This window comes from Accipiter gentilis, chromosome 17 (assembly GCF_929443795.1).
Source record: "Accipiter gentilis chromosome 17, bAccGen1.1, whole genome shotgun sequence".
In the NCBI taxonomy this organism is placed as follows: domain Eukaryota; kingdom Metazoa; phylum Chordata; class Aves; order Accipitriformes; family Accipitridae; genus Astur; species Astur gentilis.
Genome location: NC_064896.1, coordinates 3,530,050 through 3,551,080, shown reverse-complemented (window position 1 = coordinate 3,551,080; position 21,031 = coordinate 3,530,050). Strand labels below are relative to the sequence as shown.

At 44.7% G+C, this 21,031-nt stretch overlaps 1 protein-coding gene across 4 annotated transcripts; it reads left to right on the top strand.

Annotated features, from left to right (window-relative positions):
* The first annotated feature begins 13,568 nt into the window (after window positions 1–13,568).
* On the top strand, window positions 13,569–20,896 carry CNR2 (cannabinoid receptor 2). 4 transcript variants are annotated; one of them, XM_049820091.1, is made up of 3 exons: window positions 13,569–13,941; window positions 18,332–18,733; window positions 18,857–20,896. In XM_049820091.1, the coding sequence occupies exon 3, from the start codon at window positions 18,924–18,926 to the stop codon at window positions 19,971–19,973; it is 1,050 nt and encodes a 349-aa protein (XP_049676048.1). In that variant the 5' UTR covers window positions 13,569–13,941; window positions 18,332–18,733; window positions 18,857–18,923; the 3' UTR covers window positions 19,974–20,896. The 4 variants fall into 4 exon arrangements, with proteins under 4 accessions (XP_049676048.1, XP_049676047.1, XP_049676046.1 ...); XM_049820090.1 differs by having other exon boundaries at window positions 18,283–18,513; XM_049820089.1 differs by having other exon boundaries at window positions 18,283–18,733.
* Window positions 20,897–21,031: the final 135 nt, after the last annotated feature.

The window sequence follows — 21,031 nt, the reverse complement described above, 5'->3', positions numbered from 1 at the left end:
CTCCCTATCTTTCAAATACTGCAAAAAAGCATCTTGACTTTCAGAATTGGTTTTGGGGTCAGGCTGACACATTTAGCAGGAGGGGAGCAGGAAACGTCACCCATAAGCTAATCCTGTACTTGTGCAGAAACTGTTTCACTGAAACGCACCAGGAAACCAGTTGAATGCTACAGTAAATTGTGTCATTCAGAGTTCAAGCAGGAACTCAAAGGGTATTTTTTAAATCAAAAGGGCAGGCAGCCCAGAACATCCAAAACTTGCAGACAAAGAGAATTACCCATGCTTGACATTTCAGCTGCTAAAACCTTTGGCAGGTTTCCTCTCCTGCAGTGGAAGAAACCACAGCTACAGTAACCCTAACATGTACAGAAGCACTCGAGTGCCTGCTACGTCCTGCAGACACAGCACAGACTCAGTCCTGGGGTTCACTCTTGATCCCCTGTCATCACAATCTGAGATACCTTCAAAAGGAGCTACTTCACTCCCTCAAATAATGATTTTGAAACCCTCTTAGTTTTTTTCAATGGCCCCAACACAAGACTACTTTTTCCAAAGCCTATGGCACCATATGCCCCTGAGTTACTCATGGGCAGACTGTCTGGGCTGCAGCGAGATGTGAGCTGCCTCCAGGAGCAGCTGATACAGAGAACGAACGGCTTATTGCTTAATGATCTAGCTCATCTTGATTATCTCTCTGTAACTTTACATACCAAGGACTGGTGTTTGTCAAGGATTAAGCCTGTCAGAGACTGGTACTTGTCAAGGACTGATATATCAAACAGAGGGAGCCATAAGCAATCACAAAACTTAATTGTTTGATGAATTTACAATCTTGTTGAAAAGGCACAAGGAGAGGCCTTGCTTGAATAGATAGGGCCAGAAAAGATAAGAACTACTGCCTTTGTTCTCATCCTTGTAGATAATTTAGCTTAAACTAGCCATATGGTTTTACATCACTAATGAAAACTTGGATAATAAGAGCACTAACAAGCATCGTTTTAGGGACTAACGCGCATTCTTTAGGATAAGATGTATCAAAACATGTAAAGGACCATACTGCGCAGAATCCCCTGAGGAGGGTCAAGTAGCGGACAAGTGAGGAAGACCATGGAAGACCACCAGAGGACTCCTGGAGACAACCAGAGACCTTCAATGTGCCTGCGTAAAGGTCATTTGCATATGCTAATAGTTCCCCAGAAAACTAATGAATATGTATAACACTTCTCGGAAATCTACTGAATATGTATGTAGAACACATACTTAACCTGCACAATTAGGCCCGATGGTGTGCACGATAGGGGGAGTGATCCCCGTGCACCCAGCGCTGCCAATAAAGAATACCTACTTAATAGTTAATCAGACTATTGAGTTAGTTTCTTTGAATCAATCTGGCAACCCAGATGGGACCTGCTCTGCTCGGCTGCAGGACCCGCTGAGAACAGGACTCCCTAGGGTACCCCCGGGATTTCCCGGAGGGACTCCTCGCCTCATTCGGATCACTGCGGGAGCAGACAAGGACCATCTAAAGGAGTGAAGGTATTCTTCATGCTTTTATATTTATTTTATTTTGGGACTGGTCATTTGAAAAGCTGTCCATAAGTCATAAGGTAAACTTATGCATGATAGCATATACCAGGTAGCTAGCACCATTGGTATACATTTGGTGTGGTATATGTTTGGGTGCTTTTATTTTGGTACACTCTGTATGCTTTTGTATACCCCCTGTGCTTCAAGTTTGCTACCCACTCGTGTGCTTTTGTTTGTGTTTTGGATTTGGTTTTGACGTTTTTGGTTACCGAATGTGCTAAACACTACTGGAACTGAATTACAGATATTGTTTGTGGATTTTGGTCTTTGGATTGCAAATTGAAATAACTAAAATCGTGGGTTGAGTGTTTGAGTAAACGAGACGCAGCTGAGCTGCAAAGCAAGTGTGGAGTTCTGATCCGCAGTTTTGTAACTCTGCAAGGGGTACAGCCAGAGAAGAACAAAGTGTGACTCACTGATGATTTGGCACTTGAATTGATATGTTAGCATTACAATTGCAAGTTTAAGTTTGATTGTTTTAATCATTTTGTGTTGGTGTAAGAAAGTCCCTGTATGGTGCATCACATAAATGGGGGTATTTGAATGGTGTCTTTTACATCCAGGAAACAAGTGTATGCCCTTGTAGATCTTGGAATGTGTATGGTGCAAACAGGGGTTGCAAATAGATTGTGGAGAGGATATTGAATACCCTAAGTGTCAGGTTTGGACTCCCTGGGACAAGAGGGAACAGGCTACATATACAGTTAAGGTTGTTTGTGGTTGAAAAGGTAAAAATCAAAACAAGTAATATGGGAGGTAAACAAAGTTGTGGAATATTGAAAAAGAGCCCCTTAGGCTGTATTTTGGATCACTGGAAAGAGATAGGGGGACCACCAGGTGGAAGCGTGGATAGGAAAACTTTAATAAAATATTGTAATCAGTGGTGGCCTTTATACAAGTTAGATGATGATGAGAAATGGCCCTTTAATGGGACATTGAATTATAACACTTTGTTACAATTGATGTTGTTTTTGAGACGAGAAGGAAAATGGGATGAGGTGATGTACGCAGATATGTTTTTCACTTTAAGAAATCATTCAGAATGGCAGAAAGAATGTGGCATTAATTTGGCCCCACAAGATCCTTTTGTGTTAGCAATGGAAAAGGAGCAGAAAAGGACTACAGGGAAGATGAAGAGATGTTGTTCGGCATGTAGTATAGGACAAAGATGTGTAAAATTAAAGGAAACTGAGGAAAGAATAGAAGATTTTGTTTTTCCAGCACCCTTACTACCACCAACACCCATAGAAGGTAATTTTACTGACAATATGGGTGCAAAAGAACCTGATGAAGGTACGAGCACGAGAGATTTAGGTTTTACTCCTATTACAGCTTGCACCCAGCGTAAGGTCAGTCCAGTAATCCAGGCTCCCTTAACACAGGCAATAGGAGCTACTGGTCCTGCAAGGATTAAAGTACCATTTACAATGAATGATTTAGATTCATGGACCAAAACAGTAAAAGGATATCAGGATGACCCTGAGGGAGTTGCTAAAAGATTTGAGTTAATAGTTAAAAATCAAGATCCAGATTGGAAAGATATCGATTTGATGTTAGATGCCTTAACTGAAACTGAAAAGCAATTAATAATAAAGACTGCTCGGACTCAGGTCCAAATTCAAATAACTGCTGGGGTTTTACCTGGTACAGTAGATAATCACATACCAAGAACAGACCCCAATTGGGACCCTAATGACAATAATGATTACCAATTGTTGAAAAAATATCAAGAATGGATAAAGATTGGTATCGAAAATGCGATACCGAAAGCAGTCAATTGGTCAAGTCTGTATGCAGTAAAACAAGGTCAGACTGAAACTCCCACAGAGTTTCTTGATCGGTTAGGAGCAGCTATGCGGAAATTTACTACATTAGATCCCTTATCTGATGTAGGAAGACAACAGTTAATCTCTTTGTTTCTAAGACAATCTTCAGAAGATATAAGGCAAAAGCTTCAGAAACTGAAAGAGCCTGAGATAAGGGACTTAGAGAAATTGATGGAGGAAGCTTGGAGAACGTATGGGAACAGAGAGGGGGATGAGAGACAAAAATTGGGAAAAACTATTGCCGCAGCTGTAGCTGCGCTGGGAAAGCAGGACAACTCCCTTCATGGGAGGGGAATTGGAAGGAGGGGAGGCTCACGCCAGCCCCTAAGATCAGATCAATGTGCTTATTGTAAAGAAATAGGCCATTGGAAAGGACAATGTCCTAAGCTGAGTCGAGCACAAGCTGCCATAGCCAATGTTACCTCTGGTCAATGAGGGGGCCCAGGGGAATCCACCCTAGCGGATCCACTGGTTAAAGTTAAGCTAGGGAAACTAGGACAAGAGGTGCATTTTCTGGTAGATACAGGAGTGTCCTATTCAGTGTTAAACCAAAGGTTAATACCAGAGGATGAAGAGTTTGTGACTGTAGTGGGAGCTACTGGCCAGCAGGAAAAAAGCTTTTTTCCTAAAGCCACTTAAATATAAATTGGATAAACAGTTAGGAATATATAAATTTTTGTATTTGCCTGGGTCTCCAAAATCCTTGTTAGGTCACGATTTGCTAGAACAATTGGAAGCAGAAATTGTTTTTGAAAAAGGAAAAATGGAATTAAAAATCAAGGAAGACCAGCTAATTAACATTTTAAGCTTGGCATTAATACAAGCTGAACCAAAACTTGAAGTACCTCCAGAAATTGTTGATCAAGTATATCCTGGAGTCTGGGCCTCCAAGGTTCCAGGAAAAGCTGCGTTTTTACATAGCCCCTATAGTAATTAAGCTGAAACCAGGAGAAGAACCTGTCAAAGTTAAGCAATATCCCCTGAAATTAGAGATAGGAAGGGTATCAAGGAAATAATTGATGTTTCTACAATATGGAATATTAATTGAGTGTGAATCAGAATATAATACACCCTACTACCAATCAAAAAGGCAGATGGGAAAAGTTATAGGTTGGTCCAAGATCTAAGAGCAATAAATAAGATTACTGAAGATATACATCTGGTAGTTGCAAATCCATATACCTTGTTAACAAAGGTGAAAGATAACCAAGTTTGGTTTACCATGCTGGATTTGAAGGATGCCTTCTTCTGTCTGACCTTAGCCAGAGAAAGTCAGAATTTGTTTGCTTTTGAATGGGAGAATCCTGAGTCTGGAAGGAAAACTCATCTAACCTGGACAGTATTACCCCAAGGCTTTAAGAATAGCCCCACTATCTTTGGAAATCAATTGGCAAAAGTGCTTGAAACTCGAGTATCTTCAGACAATGAAGGAATTTTGTTACAATATGTGGACGATCTCTTAATAGCTACCGAAACCAGGGAAAGCTGTATTCAATGGACTGCGAATCTTATTAATTTTTTGGATTTAAGTGGATATCAAGTCTCTCAACAGAAAGCCCAGCTGGTTCGACAGCGTGTGACTTATCTGGGACTTGAAATCTTGGGAGGACAACGGGAGCTCAGGATCAAGCGAAAAGCAGCCTTTTGCTGAACCCTGGAGCCCCAAACAGTAAAAGAACTGCGGACCTTTCTGGGAATGACAGGTTGGTGTCACCTTTTGACATATATTTACAGATTATTGATAAATAAGAACTAATGAGACCTCCTGCTCTGGGACTGCTGGATGTTTCAAAACAGTTTTGGCTGTTTTCTCATAAGAGACAAGGAATAGCCTTGGGAATACTAGCACAAAGACTTGGTCCCTATAAACAAGCAGTAGCTTATTTCTCCAAACAACTGGACAAGGCAAGCAAAGGATGGCCTGGCTGCCTTCAAGCTGTTGCAGCAGTTGTTATCAATATTCAAGAGGCCTGAAAGTTTACCATGGGACAGAAAATAACAGTGTTAGTCTCCCATACAGTTTCAGCGATTTTGGAACAAAAAGGAAGCCATTGGCTCTCGCCCCAGAGATTCTTAAAGTACCAAGCAGCGGTAGTAGAACAAGATGACATAGAAATTATAGTTACTAACATTGTCAATCCAGCCTCTTTTCTTAGTGGAACTTTGGATGAGCCAGTGACACATGACTGCATAGAAACAGTAGAAGCTATATATTCCAGTCAACCAGACCTCAAAGAACCTCTGGAGGACACTGAAAACTCCTGGTGTACCGACAGGAGTAGTTTTATAAAACAGGGACAACATAAAGCAGGATACGCAATCACAACCACCCAACAGGTAATCAAAACTAAGTCCTTGCCTTCCAGAACTTCAGCCCAAAAGGCAGAGATAATTGCCCTCACCTGAGCATTGGAATTGGCAAAAGAGAAAAGGATAAACATTTGGACATATTCTAAATATACATTTGGAGTAGTTCATGCTCACGGTGCAATTTGGAAAGAACGAGGATTGCTAACTGCTCAAGGAAAGCACATAAAGCATGCAGAAGAAATCTTAAAACTATTAGAAGCTGTGAAGCAACCAGAAAAGGTACTTATGCATTGTCAAGGACACCAAAAAGGAAACACTGATTCAGAAATTGGAAATCAGCTAGCAGATATGAGGCTAGGCAAGTGGCAGAAGAAGTGGAAGCAGAGGCATCATCCTTAATACCAGACAGTAAAATCCAAACTGTAAGTACAAATCAGAAACCAAATTATTTGAAGGAAGACTTAAAATTAATTGAAGATCTGGATGGCAAAGTAGAGCCAGATGGATTGGTTCATTTAGCAGATAATCATATAGTAATACCATCCAACTTAATATGGATAGTAGTTTTAACTGAGCATAATAAGATGCATTGGGGAGCAGATGCACTGTACAAAAGCTTAAATCAGAAATTAATAGGATGCAATCTGTATACAATGGTGAAACAAATATCTCAACACTGTGAAATTTGTTTACATAACTCTAATGTGGCAAATAAAGTAAAGCTGGGGATAACTGGCAAAGAAAATTATCCAGGACAACAGTGGCAAATTAATTTTTCAGAGCTCCCAAGAAAAGGAGGGTACCAATACTTGTAGTCATGACTGATACATTTTCAGGCTGGCCAGAGGCTTTCCCCTGCTGAACAAACAAAGCAAGAGTAACTAAGATATTGTTGAATGAAATTATTCCTCATTTCAGAATTTCAGCAACAATATCTTCTGATCGAGGTTCTCATTTTTGTGCCAAAGGAGTACAACAGGTGAGCAAAATTTCAGGAATAGCCTGGCAGTTACATACTCTATATAGACCTCAAGCAAGTGGGCAAGCTGAAAAGATGAATCATTTAATTAAACAACAGATAGCAAAAATTGGTCAAGAGACTAATCTAACTTGGCCACAATCTCTTGCCCTGACATTGCTCAGAATGAGAGTAAAACCAAAAACAAAGGAAAACTTAAGTCCTTTTGAAACGTTGTATGGGTGACCATATCAATTTTGATTTACAGGAGAAGAATTAACCCAATTGGGTGTAGGGTATTTGTGTGACTACATGGTATCCCTCCAAAAGCAGTTGGAAAATATAAACAAACAAGTTTTAGGAACTAGGGCTAGAGAGTTAGATCAACCAATCCATCCCTTTAAACCAGGTGATTATGTATGTATAAAGATTTTTTCAGGACAACCTCTGGAGGAGAAGTGGGACAGACCCTACCAAGTGTTGCTGAAGACCTTCACTGCCATTAAGATCAAAGAACAGCCAGCTTGGATTCACTATTCTAGAGTGAAGAGAACACCTGAGAGGCCATGGACAGTCATCCCTACAGGACCCACATGTCTGCGATTCTCCAGATCATGATGGTAGCATGATTATTACTTGGTTTAAATGAAGTTTGATAGAACTTGAACTCATATTTTTCCTTGACACAAAGTGTTTCCCAAATCCTGAACAGAACTGACTGTTGGATATGTACTCACATGCCAGAACAAGGGGGAAAAGGAATCTTGCTAATTGGTATCCCAATACCAAGTAATCACTCCTGGGCTGCTCTTTGGGAAAATAACACATGGTATACTGGCAATGACAAAGTTCGGAGGTTAGAAATAACTAGTCCTGAGGCCCAGAAGCCTTATTGTACATGTGTACAGAGATGTAATCCACCTAGAGGACTGGGAAAAATTGACTGTGCTAATGGGACATATCTGGGTAATCATACAGTGTGCAACAAAACTATAGATATTGGAACCTCAATTTTCATTAATATTACAACATGGCCAGTGCTGGAAGGAAAAGGATGGTACTGGCTATGCAGTGATACTGTCCGGAAGGTTCTACCAAAGAATTGGATGGGAACCTGTGCTTTGGGAGCAGTGGTTCCAAATACGACTATACAATGTTCTCCACCATAAGAGTGAGTGCTAACACACTTTCAAAGGATTAGATGGGATGTTGAGAATCCTTTGGTAAAGAAGCCTACTGCCTTTCATAGTTTTGTCCAATGGTTTCTGCCATGGTTAGGAGTGAGTTAAAAAAGCCATAGTTAATATTTTGACAGTAATAGAAAACCTTGAGAATAGAACAATTGATGTGATAAGAGCTCAACAATTAGAGATATCTAGCTTATCTCAAATTGTGCTACAAAATAGAATGGCATTAGATTTATTATTGACTTCATGGTGGAGTATGCAGTTATAAATACAAGTTGTTACATGTACATAGATCAAAGTGGAAGGATCTCCACTGACTTAGAAATTTAGAAACAGACCAAAATACTACATGAGATAACAAAGGATGACCTCTCATGGGGATTTAAAGACTTGTGGGATAAACCAACATCCTGGCTGCCAAATTTTGGGTGGCTAAAGCAAATTTTTATTATAGTTATAATTTTAATGATTTAGGAATGATGGTCTGCATTATGCTTAAGTGTTTTGTGTGGTGTTGTCAGGGCACAGTAGAAAATTATGGAAGTTGGAGATGAAATAAAATCAGACATCAAGTAGAAACTGGAAAATATTTTACACGGTCTCTCGGAAGTAGTAGAATCCTATAGTTGCAAAAGAATTTGCAAAGGTTTAAACAAAAGGGGGGATTGATACAGAGAACGAACGGCTTAGTGATCTAGCTCATCTCAATTATCTCTGTAACTTTACATACCAAGGACTGGTGTTTGTCAAGGATTAAGCCTGTCAGAGACTGGTACTTGTCAAGGACTGATATATCAAACAGAGGGAGCCATAAGTAATCACAAAACTTAATTAAATGTTTCATGAATTTACAATCTTGTTGAAAAGGCACAAGGAGAGGCCTTGCTTGAATAGATAGGGCCAGAAAAGATAAGAACTACTGCCTTTGTTCTCATCCTTGTAGATAATTTAGCTTAAACTAGCCATATGGTTTTACATCACTAATGAAAACTTGGATAATAAGAGCACTAACAAGCATCATTTTAGGGACTAACACACATTCTTTAGGATAAGAGGTATCAAAACATGTAAAGGACCATACTGCGCAGAATCCCCTGAGGAGGGTCAAGTAGCGGACAAGTGAGGAAGACCATGGAAGACCACCAGAGGACTCCTGGAGACAACCAGAGACCTTCAATGTGCCTGCGTAAAGGTCATTTGCATATGCTAATAGTTCCCCAGAAAACTAATGAATATGTATAACACTTCTCGGAAATCTACTGAATATGTATGTAGAACATGTACTTAACCTGCACAATTAGGCCCGATGGTGTGCATGATAGGGGGAGTGATCCCCGTGCACCCAGCGCTGCCAATAAAGAATACCTACTTAATAGTTAATCAGATTATTGAGTTAGTTTCTTTGGATCACAGCTCAAGCCCACCATTCACACCATGCAGCCCTCCATCTGCCGAAGACAATGTCCAAGAGACAGTGCCCTCAAACACGCTGCTTAAACAGGGTAGCACCTGCAAACCTGACTTTGCTGTGTGCTGCCACGTGACAACACAGACTTAATGACCTCAGCTCCACTACACCTTTGATACATGCTCTTACAACCTGTTGTACATGTTTTTTTCTATTGTGCAAGTGTCTGCTCAATCTGGATTATTCCGCTTCCTCCAGGTAATCCAAGACTGACTCCAATAACTGAGTTTCTTCACGTTCCCAGGGAGCCAATTTCTTTGGTGGGATCTACATTACTCAAATCCTCCTCTCAGGCCTCCACCATGCTTTTGCTGCCACAGTGAAACAACTCAAGGTTGTCCCTAGCCACTATTATTTTTCACTTGGCATCTCCATTCCCTCTCAAAGCAAGTGTTAATACCAGCCCAGGGAAGTAGCTCCATCTGTGCTGGCATTGCAACAACTAGCAATTTGCACAGAAGTTCCAGTAAAGACAAAGTCCCCAGAGCTTCATTAGCCACTAACTGAAATGCTTCCAGCTGTGATCAAGATGGATCTAGCCATGCACATATTCATGCCAGAGCATTTCAGTGGAACTACCCACTGATGGATGCTGCAAGAATTAAGCAACACAGATGAATCATTTTTTAAGTCACTAGTGAACCATTGCCCCAGTTTTATTCCACAGGTGACAAGCTTTCAGTGGTACATGATTTTTAGAGCCATAAAAAGTAAACACCTTGGGGTTACCAAGAGTCCCATGACACACTTGAAACTAGTTAGATGTTTCCATTTGAGCCAAACATTAACCAGGGTAACAATCTACCTAAGTTTTCCTCATGTGGGAAATGTGTTGAATTTCTGTTTTCTTAAAAAATGCATGAAAGTATTGAGTATACAGTAACATTCAGAATATGCCTTATTCTGTTTGGCAGAAGAACCCTGTTCCTCGATCAAATAAAGCTCAGGAAATCCACAGCAGTGATCTACAGGAACTAGGTGGATATTTTAATCTCTCCAGAGTAAATAGAGGTACAAGGCAAGCACCCCAACAATTCAGTAAGACTATGTACTTTAATTGCTTCAAGCTCCTTATAAGTTTGTTGTTAAGTAAAGCAGAGGCAGGATACCTAAAGAGACTTTCTATACAAGCTATAGATATGAAGTCAGTGTCCACTAGTACCTGAGTTGCATCAGCTCCAGACTAAGCTTTCTCCTCATCACTGCTAAAACTAGTTACATGCTTAGGAGTGTGTGAGAGCATATCTCTTCTGCATGACTGCAGCATGCACATTTGTATATATACATATACACAGAACACAGCAAACTCGGCACCAGGAGTGAAAACAGCATGGATTCACACAGCTCATTGAAGATCAGTTATCCAAGCCCTGAGCCTTATGGCTCATGGGAGTTCAAAGGGCTTGTGCTGAAGAAGCTTCATTGCAGCTGATGTCTGAACATTGTAAACAAAAGCACATCCAGGCATGACTCCTGAGTCACACCCTGTAGGTTTTATGTCTCAACAGCTCCCTGTTCAAATTCACACCAGCACTGAGTCACAAAAGCCTACAGGAACCTTCAGCCCATTTAAATCAATATGCCTAGTTCATATCCTATCAGCAGGAAAAAACATTTCCACCCTCAACACACCTCACCACACAAGAGCAAGCAGAGGTGGTTCTGCAGCAGGACAGCTCACCCAGGGCACCGGCACTGCCTTACAGGGACAGAGGGCAAACTCAGACAAGCCCTGCTTTGCTCACATGAGCTAGGCTATACAAGAGAGTAAGTCTGTTTTTTTTCCAAACATTTCCTCTAAGAGTGCACTATAAAGTCACACTGGCTCTCTGATTCACACCTTATCAACATGAGCAGTGCCTCCACCCTCAGCCCTGTCTGGGCCACTCAGTTTTCAAATTCAGCCCCAGCAAACACCACAGTCAGGGAAACACAAGCAAGTCACTGTCCTCCCACAAAGCACAACCACACTTTCTACAAGTGCTGGTGACTAAGTGCCACATCACATGAGCTCTGTCCTAACAGCAGCCCCAGGGGGGCTGTTCCCTACTGCTCTGGAGACAGAAACACTACTACTGAGCAAGACCAAGCTCGTAAGCCCTTTACCCCATTGCCTCCACAGCTTTTTTTTTTTTAACTTTCCCTCCAGCACACTGCAGGACCAGAACTAGCAGCTCACCAAAATTCATCCCCAGCCCTTCCTGCACCCCAGTAAGCTGGGGTGCCCACCAGCCAGACACCTCTGCAGCCAGAGCTAGTACCTGTGTAGGGTCTGCAGGGAGAGCATTCCTTCCAAGGTGATTTCCCCCACTTGCCAGTTCTGCTCAGCATCATTCACTTGCAGAGATCTGGTACAGCTACTAGCAGCAAGGCAAGAAATTCAAACTGCTGCCAAGACTGCCCTGAAGAGCTCAGCAAAACCTTGCACCACTACCTACATAACAGCTCAATTACATCTGATTGTGCTTCTGGCTTAAATACCGTAAAATCAGGTGCACTGAATTCAGGCAACCCCTCCCAATTGAGAGAGAGGCCATTTAAAGCCTCACCCAGCCAAGGTAGTCTCTTAGATTCTCTTTGTAGTGGTGGTGTTCCTTTAGTTCCTTGTATGTATTGACTACTTCTGCTCAGTGCCAGCAGGCAAAAAGACAAAAGCAGAACACGACCTTTATGGGAATGTGAAGCTGATCATTGATTCCAGATGCTGACCCTGAGTGTGGGGGGGTTCCCAAACCAGGGCTATTCACAGCTGTGTGAGCTACAGCTGATGCCAAGGGGATAAAAATCCAAGCTAAAGGGGAACAAGAAGCCCTTACATTACAGAAGTCAGCCTTTAATGGTTTTCTTTTACTCTGACAGGACAATTTTTGCTGTAAAAGAGAGTCCAGAAACCAAATTACAAGCTTCTAGCTATGCTGCAGTAATAATGTTGCTTTCTTACAACATGCACTCCTTTGACAGAACAGCTCTCTTTGCAGATAAAGGAAAGTTGGGCTTGTATTTCACAGTATCCTGCTGGATGTGAAGCTGTGGTAAGAGCCGGGAATAGTTTGGGGCTGAGTGCTGCTTTTCAAACTCAGGGCTAGTATAAAATATCTTTTTGTTTTTCACTAGCTCTTTACAGTCTCGTATTTGTTCTTGCAAAGGAAAATCTGTCAGTTCATGGGAACCGAAATGGAAGCCATTGGTTTTTGTGACGGAGCTGCTAACCTGCCCCTTCTCCTTTGCTTATACAATAGTCCGTGCAGCCTTTCACCTTTATTGTGGTTTCCACACATGAGATTCAGAGAGGGGCTTTCAAAACCGCCCAGCCCTGAGCAGCATCGGGAGGGTCAGGCAGGTCCCAGCCGTGCCTGAGCACCCCTATGAGCGGTGGAACCCCCTTTTTCCTGGCCAGGGGCCAAGAGGAAGCTCTGGGTTCCCAATTCTGCCTCTTTCTCAAGTGTTTGCAGGCCAATGTCCCCACGAGTGTTGCGGGCTCCCCTGGAGAGGGCAGCCGAGCATCGCTGAACGCGGGCGCATGGCTGAGCTCCAGCAGCTGCTGGGAAACTCCTGAGCCACAAATAATGGCAGAGGGGAAATATGTGAAGCACAGATTTGGAGAGCAGGAGATGTAACTGCTATTCAAAACCATCACGAATGGGGGCAACTGGGATCCAAGCAGGAGGGAAGGTTGAGTTCCCGCTTGGGAGAAGACGGGTTCATGGTGCTGGGATGGAGCTGTGGGAGGAGGATGCGGCTGCTCTGTCGGATGTCAGAGCGGGACCTGCGGCGGGGCAGGGTCCATCGGGGGCTAAGGAACACGGCCTTTCCTTTGCAGCCTGTGCTCCTCACTATAGGTTGTATGGTCTTTACCCAACCACAATGTGGCCAATTCCTTTGGGGTTTTGGGCAAACTTGCCTCTACCCACTGACGTGGAGCCTCAAGTAACAGGCGATGTTCTCCCCGGTGCTCTGGTGTCACCCGGCAGCTGTCCCTGCTTTCCAGCAGCAGCAGAACAACCTGCAAATAGTCCACTTTCAGGGGCACAGAGGTGAGGTTCTTGCTGTTAATGGGACCGGCAACCATGTAGACAGCAGATTTCTGAGCTTGCTCTTAGACCTGCATGCAGCCAGGAATATCCAGATATTACCATGTCTGTCTCCTAGCTCTTTTCCTTCCCCTCCTCTTCCACTTCCCCAGAGAAATCTGGAAAAGACCCCGAATGTCTCTTACCTCAAACACTGCAGGTACGTGGAGGAATTGGAGGGAGTGAGCAAATTATTTGAGTGAGTCGGAGGGCTAGGGTGGTTGTGAGATGTGGCACTAGCTAACAGTCAGAAGCAGAACACAAGACCCAGAGGGGAAGTGGGGAAGGAAAGAAAACCTGACACACGTTCACCAGAAGAATGTGAAAGAGAGCAAGAAACCCAAGGAAGGATTTGCACTGATGGATTTCCAGCCCAGGGGAATAAAACAGAATGGTACGAGACACCCAGATGAAACCAGAAGTGATGTGAAAGTAGAGGGAAGCAGGAGCCATCTGCAGCTGCACAAACTGCCCTGAGAGCTGGAGGGATGGGAAGCCCCCAAACATCCCCAGCCCGCGATGTGAGCAGAAGGAGGTGAGTGGTTTGCGTTTGTTAACCCGTGGGGAGACCCTGCAGCCAAGGATCCTTTTTCTCACAGTAAAACACGTAAAATCTTTGAGCCCACGGTGCTGACATGCACACAGGCAGCCTGGGGAGACTCCGCCATGCGGGGTTTGTTACAGGGAGATTCCCGGTGTTATTCAGGATAAACTGCAATGCAATGTGTAACAAAGGGTGGGAAAATTGGTTTTTAGGATGAATGCTTTCTTAACAAGAACATGAAAGGTAAGGTTTTAAATAGCAGACTGGGGACTAACTCTTTACAGCTGGTTTTAAGAAATATTAATGTTGGATATGTCAGAGGTATTTCCAAATATCTCACAAGCATGAGTATGATACTGAGCTCTCCGGCTGAGCCTTCTGCATGAGTTAGTGTTTATTACGACTCCGTGTGTGGTGGTTTTGGTGGAGTGAGAGAAGTTCTGTCTTGCCATGCTTTGTACCCAAACTGGCTTTCGCAGTGCTGCTCTGCACCCACACACCCCTGTGCTTCGACTGCTGTCACCCCAAGCAGTCACACAGGGACAGAACCGGACTCTGAATAGAAATAAAGCGTATAGTCTTCAGTGTGGCATTTGTGCCAGACAGTTCTTACATCAGGGAGGTAACTCTGCTCAGCGTTATTTAATATGGTCAGAGGGACAAACCGGGATGAACAGCTATTTCCAAAATATTGGCAAAACTTCTCCTGCAACTAAAACCAGAAATCATGTACAAACCAAAATATTTGTAAAGCAAAAAGATATTTTACCTTTTCAGCAAGTGAAATGTCCAAGCATTAATGACAATTTTTACATAAATCACTTCACTGGTTCATGTTAGGTGATCACTTAAGACATTTTATTTTATTGTAAAGATCAAATATCTCAGAAATTCTGGTGATTAAATATTCAAGACCAGTGCTTTCAGAGTGCTGCAGGCCCATTGCACTGATTGCAGCAGGAAAATTTAATTTTACATTATCTAAGCAACCAATATGTTAACTTATTAATCACAAGGATTCTGAGATATCTCCATAAATGAAGAAACCATCCCCAGTGATATTAGAAATGGTGCTGCTGCATGCAAGGCAGTGTCAGTCTGACAGCTGAAATGAATTGCAGCAATGCACTGAAATGGAAAAGGACTTTTTTTACTTGTAGATTTAATTTCCACCGAAGCCAGTGGAATTATTAGGCTGGAGTGAGTGGGCTCACAAGCAGATCTAATGGGGGGAAGGTTTCTCTGCGGCTTCCAGGCAGACTTTGCAATCAGTAAGGCTGTATCAGAAATATATTGCATTCCCAAATCTCTTATCTGCATTTTGTTCCTAATAGCTGGGCTTCTTGTTCGTTCAGTACATTGCCTCCATTTGCTGCCTCCTGGGGCTATTGTTACTGGCACTGTTTCGGGGGGGTTCTCCATTGCAAGAGACGGGGTTTCCATCACTTTATTCTGGCAGAATATTCCCCACCCTGGGAGATCCTGCTGGCAGGAGACACTTTGTCGTGCTGGTAGGAGAGTTAATCCTGTGCAAAGGCCCAGGAAATCCCTGCTTGGGTCCTGCAGCTCCCAGAGACCCCATCTCTCTGTCCGGCAGCCCCTTGGCTCTATAGGAGGGTAAGAAGCCCCTTCACTCTTCATTGCTGAGCTGAAACATCAGGCAGGGACCCTCTGGGCTAGTTGGGCTGGTTGTGGTGTGGATGCACAGTGGTGCCTGGGGCTGTAATTCCCAGGGAGGTGGAGCTGCTGCCCCTCGGAAGGGGATTTCCACCCTGGAAGTGGGATTTGCCCCATGGAGGATACTGCAGATCAGCTTTCCCCTGGGATCCAGATATGGGCTGGCTGTTTCCCAGAAGCTGAAGCATGCAGGATGCAGTGGGCATGAACAAACAAATGGTTGAATCCATGAGCCCATCTGACAAGAGAAAAATGTCCCCTGGGCAGGAAAAAGCAGCCTTATGGCCAAAAAAAAAAAAAAAAAAAAGGAACAGGCAGTGCAAGGAGAGGGGCTCTTGGCAATGCCTGTGTTTGCACGCTCTGGAGCCTCTGCAAAAGAGATCTTGTGCTGGAGCAAAGCTCGGTGCTTTCCCTCACAGACACGGGAGCTGGAAGGAGGATTTGGGGGAGTTCAGTCAAAATTGCAAAGAGATTCATCCTTGTCATTCAGCCTGAGACACAACAGATGTGGGAAGAGAAGGTCTGGGCTGGCTGGCTCATTGCTACAAGCCCAGCACAGTATTTGAACCTGAGGGCTTATCTGAATTATGTCAGCGTAATGGAGAGAGCTGTACCAGAACAGTCAGTGCAGGAGTTATTTTGCCATTATAACCAAATTCTCTCTCTCCCCAAGCAATGTGACATGAGGGATAGTGTTTTGCTGGCCGTCAGTCTCTTGCTCAGTGTTCAGGGCAGTTTCCAAGCTCCTGAGTATGTTCGTTGGACATTGCACAACTGCAGATACTGAGAATTTAAGATGGTCCTGGGAATGCTGGCTGCAATTAATAGATGTCAAGGTGATGTTGGAGTCTGCTTAATTAAGAGATGTCTTGGTTTGGATGCTGGAGTTTTGGTTGGGGAGTTTTGGATACTCGAGGAGACAGTTGCTGGCCCCTGGTGAGCCCCGAGATATGTCAAAGTCCATCTGTCTGCTAAATCTGCTTCTCTCTAGAGGGAGAGATGTTGTCAGCTTTAATAACAACAGTTAGTAGTTACTGCTACCCTTGTAGTGTTTCTGTGAAGAGTTGCAGGAAACAAGAGTGCTGAGATTACAGTGCAACATCTCCGGTCCTGCACGATTACCCCATGCCAGAGCCTGATGTAAGAGAGAGGCTTGCTGCAATGCTGAGCCACATTTCAGCCCAAAGTCCAGGACTCCTCCAGTCTGATATGTCAAGAATTGCAAATCAGGGTTGAGCTGCTCTGGCTGTAATATGCACCGAACGCCCTGCAACCCCCAGAGTTCGAGCCCCAACAGGCAGGCAGGAGCAAAATGCTGGGGCTCAGACTCTTCTCCACGAGCTCCTGGGCGGCATCTCAAGTGCTTGGGGGCATTTTGCAACTACTGCAAAACACAGAAACAGTGGTGCCTGCCAGGGCATGGGGAATCCCCGGGGAAGGAAGTAATGGAGACAGGTATAAAATACGTGTCACTGCTAAGATGTTGCGGACAGAAGTTTCTAGCGTGTTGGTCACTGCTGGTTATCGTCTCATCTAAAGACAGCTGTTGCCTTTGCTGAATTTCAAAAATACAGACAGGGAAACCACAGATGGTTGGCTACAGGTGCCTGGAGCCCAGCAGCGCAGAAGCCTGGCCCCTGCACCGCCTGGGCGCTCGCTCCGCTCCCTGGGTAGCTGTAGCTCTCACACATCCCATCTGCTGTGGCTCACACATTTTGGACATTTCCTCTTTTGAAAGAGAGCTGAGGGCAGGGAGAGACAGTAGTTTGTTTGTTCTGGGGGAAAGGGAATGCTGTCAGCTCAGTGCTTTCCTCCAGCAGCGGAAACTCATGGTCCCATTGCCTGGATGTGGGATCCTGGATACTCAAAGCCAGGTAGATGCTTTTGGGAAAGCGATTCCTGTCCCATGGGCTTTTGTAGCAGGGTGGTACGACCTGCTGGTGTGTAGCACTCAGAACACAGCATCTCTCTGCTAATAAGGCACCTTTAGTGTATCCAAAAACCGCCTCTTCATCTGCTCTCTATAACCCCGTCCAGGGTGACCTTGTTTCCCCTGGTACATGAGGCAACACAAGGCAGCTGAGCCCTCAGTGAAAGTGCATTTAGTTAAAGCACAAGTATAATCAAGAGCAAGAATGGAAGAAAAATAACATCTGAAGGACAAGGTCATCTGTGTAATGAAGGTGAAGGGATTTAAATGCATTAAGCTGCAGAAGTGTAGAGAAAAACATGACTTTGCTGCCACAGAGTGCATCGAGCAGCTCAACATCTGCCTAGGGGAAAATAAGGCATTTCCCTCCATCACATCTCTGCTGAAGCTAAAAATATTGCTAAAATTAACCTAAGCCTGGGCATGGACAGGAATTCTTAGGTTCAGGTGGTCTAACTCTTGGACAGGAATTCTTAGGTTCAGGTGGTCTAACTCTTGCATGTCCCCATTTTTATGTCCAACTTGATGTCCCCATTTTTATGTCCAACTTGCACTCTAATATTGATGTTAAACAGTAACTTTTAATCACTCTGACCATGGGACAGACTGACTCATGACACAGGGATTATGGGGGGAGAAACACAACTTTAATGAGGCTGAGCTTTATAAAACTGCAACGGGCGAGCTTAAAATATAAACCCAGTCTTGTCATTTTATGTGTTCAGACAGCTTTGGTGAAGACTAAATGCTTCAAAGTGCACTTTGTGTTCCCAGATGAGCCACACCAAGTCCCCGGCAGTGCAATATCCCTCATCCTTCTCCATCCCAGCCATCTCCTAGGGCAGCTTCACCTGGACAGGCTGTTCTCCAGGGCCTGTCTCCAGCCACCGCACAGTGTCACTGTGAGCAGTCCCTTCCACTGCTGCTGGCCCTGAGCAGTGAATCCCGGAGGACTGGTAAGAGCTGGCCCAGGATCTGTGCAATTCTCCGCATTGCTGCTTCCCTCTTGTGGTGAGGAAACAGCCTGAGAGACAGACGTGGTACGGAGGTGGTACGGCCGTGGTACCCGTGGGCAGTGGTAGACAGGTCTCAGCCAAATCACCAGTGGGATAAAGCCTGGATCTCTGCTGGGAAAGTGTGGAAGTCACCTCCAGAATTTGGGCCGTGGACCTGAAAGTAGGTCTCCCTGGGCTCTTTTTCTTTTGTGTGCTTCCCTCTAAAGGGAGGGATGTGTTCCAGTGGGTTGAATTTATTGCTCATTGTGCTCCTGTAAGTCCCCTTCCCCTTGGTCTTTTTCAGAGCATCTGAAGAAGTGCAGAAGGAAGCAAAAACGCTGTCTGCAAGCTCCTGGCTCCGGTTAGTTACAATGGATAGTTGTAAGATACATGAAAACGCCTCCAAATGCAGTGTGAACACCATGGAGTGCTTCATGGTCCTCAGCACGCAAGCGCAGAAGATAAGCATTGCCACACTGTGTGGCCTCTTTGGGACACTGTGCATTTTTGAGAACTCTTTGGTGCTGTACTTGATCTTCTCCTCCCCCAGAACAAGGAGAAAGCCTTCCTACCTCTTTATCAGCAGCCTGGCCTTGGCTGACATTCTGGCCAGCATCATCTTTGTCTGCAGTTTTGTTAACTTCCATGTCTTTAATGAAACCAATTTCTCTAAAGAAATGTTCCTGCTGCAGCTGGGAGGGGTGAACACATCCTTCTCCGCCTCCCTGAGCAGCTTGCTGCTGACTGCCCTGGACCGTTACATCTCCATCAGCCGACCATCCAAATACAAGCTCCTCATGACGAGGAAGAGAGCATGGATAGCCCTGGGGGTGCTCTGGGCGACATGTGCGACCATTGCTTCCCTGCCCCTCTTGGGCTGGAACTGCTGCGTGCTTGACTCGACGTGCTCCGAGCTGTTCCCATTTGTGGATGACAACTACCTGTCGAGCTGGATCTGCTTCATCATGGTCCTGCTGGGGTGTATCATCTATGCCTATACGCACGTGCTATGGAGGGCTCACCAGCACGTGGCCTACATGGAGAAGCACCAAGCGCAGGCAGGAAAGCAAAACACCAGGATGAGGATGGACGTCATGCTGGCCAAGACCCTCGTCATGGTGCTAACTGTCCTTGTGCTGTGCTGGTCTCCGGTCCTCATCCTCATGATCTACAGCATCTTTGCCAGGCTGAGCAATCACCTGCGCAAGGTGTTTGCCTTCTGCAGCACCCTCTGCCTGCTCAATTCCATGGTGAATCCCATTATTTATGCCCTGCGGAGCAAGGAGCTATATTCCTCCCTGAGGATGGTCTTGTCTCGGTTCAGGAGGCAGCTGAAGGCCTCTGAGGAAAACCCAGAAGCAGAAAGCACCCGCAAGTCCTCCGTGATAGAGACAGTCTGCGAGGACATGCGTGTAACGTAGGGAGGCAGCTGTGGAAAGTCCACGCTCAGGCTGGCAGAAACAGTCTGGATCACTAGTTTTTCTTTTCCATTCTTACGGAGGTGCTGGAAGATGAGGGGTGAGAGGCCTGTCATGGAGCCAGCTCCTGCTGATGTTATTCTTAGACCCTGGGACATAAAGTGTGCAGACTTACACAGGCAGCTGGTCCCCAAGCTGCAGAGATACCGGGGCCATGTCAGTGTGCCAGCCATGAGGCAGCGGATAACGCCATACCCCAGAACAGCAGAATCTAGTATTTTATGACAACTCCTCCTGCCTGGCCTCCCACCCCTCTACCAGTAACCTCCTAACCCAGTGGTATCTTCTTTACACTCCATAAAATACAGCAAGCCTCAAGTGAAACATTCTGCAGACCTTCAGGTTCTTTAGAAATCCCCAGGTGTCACATAATTCTGTAAACCTCTTAACCAGGCATGGGCAGAGTTGTACAAGCACCATCAGCCAAGTGATAACAGCACATCGCTACGTAGCAGAGGTACATCTATTTATACCAGACTTGAATGCCGTTCAGGGGTGTTATGTATTAGCAGCATGGTGACAAAAGGGCTTCAGGTCCTGGCAAAGGTGGCAGAGAACAACACCAAGTCGTGACGAGCTCCCACCGATGGTGAATGCCGCGCTGCAGGAGCAGGACTGGCAGCAGCAGGAGATACCTCGGCCCTTGCTGGGAAAGGTGGAGGTGGTTTCTCTGGACTCACTTGCAGACAGTCCTGGCTAATTGTATCTCACAGCCTTTAGGATCGTGTTGATTTTAGTGTCTAACTCTTTATGGAAAACTGAATTACTCTCACTGTGGCTTACGGACTCTGTCATTGTTGAGGATTTCGAGGCGGACAGGACCCTGCAGGCAGCATGTTTCTTTCAGCAAATTTAAGGAAAGCTAACCTGTGCCACGCAGGCGTTTGTAGGGTGTTGTGTGATTAAACATTAAAGCCATTTTTCAGCCTTTTCTTTCATTAACCTCTGGGGCACAAACTCCTCCAGGCAACAAGTTTAAGCCCAATCTGGGGCAGAGCGTG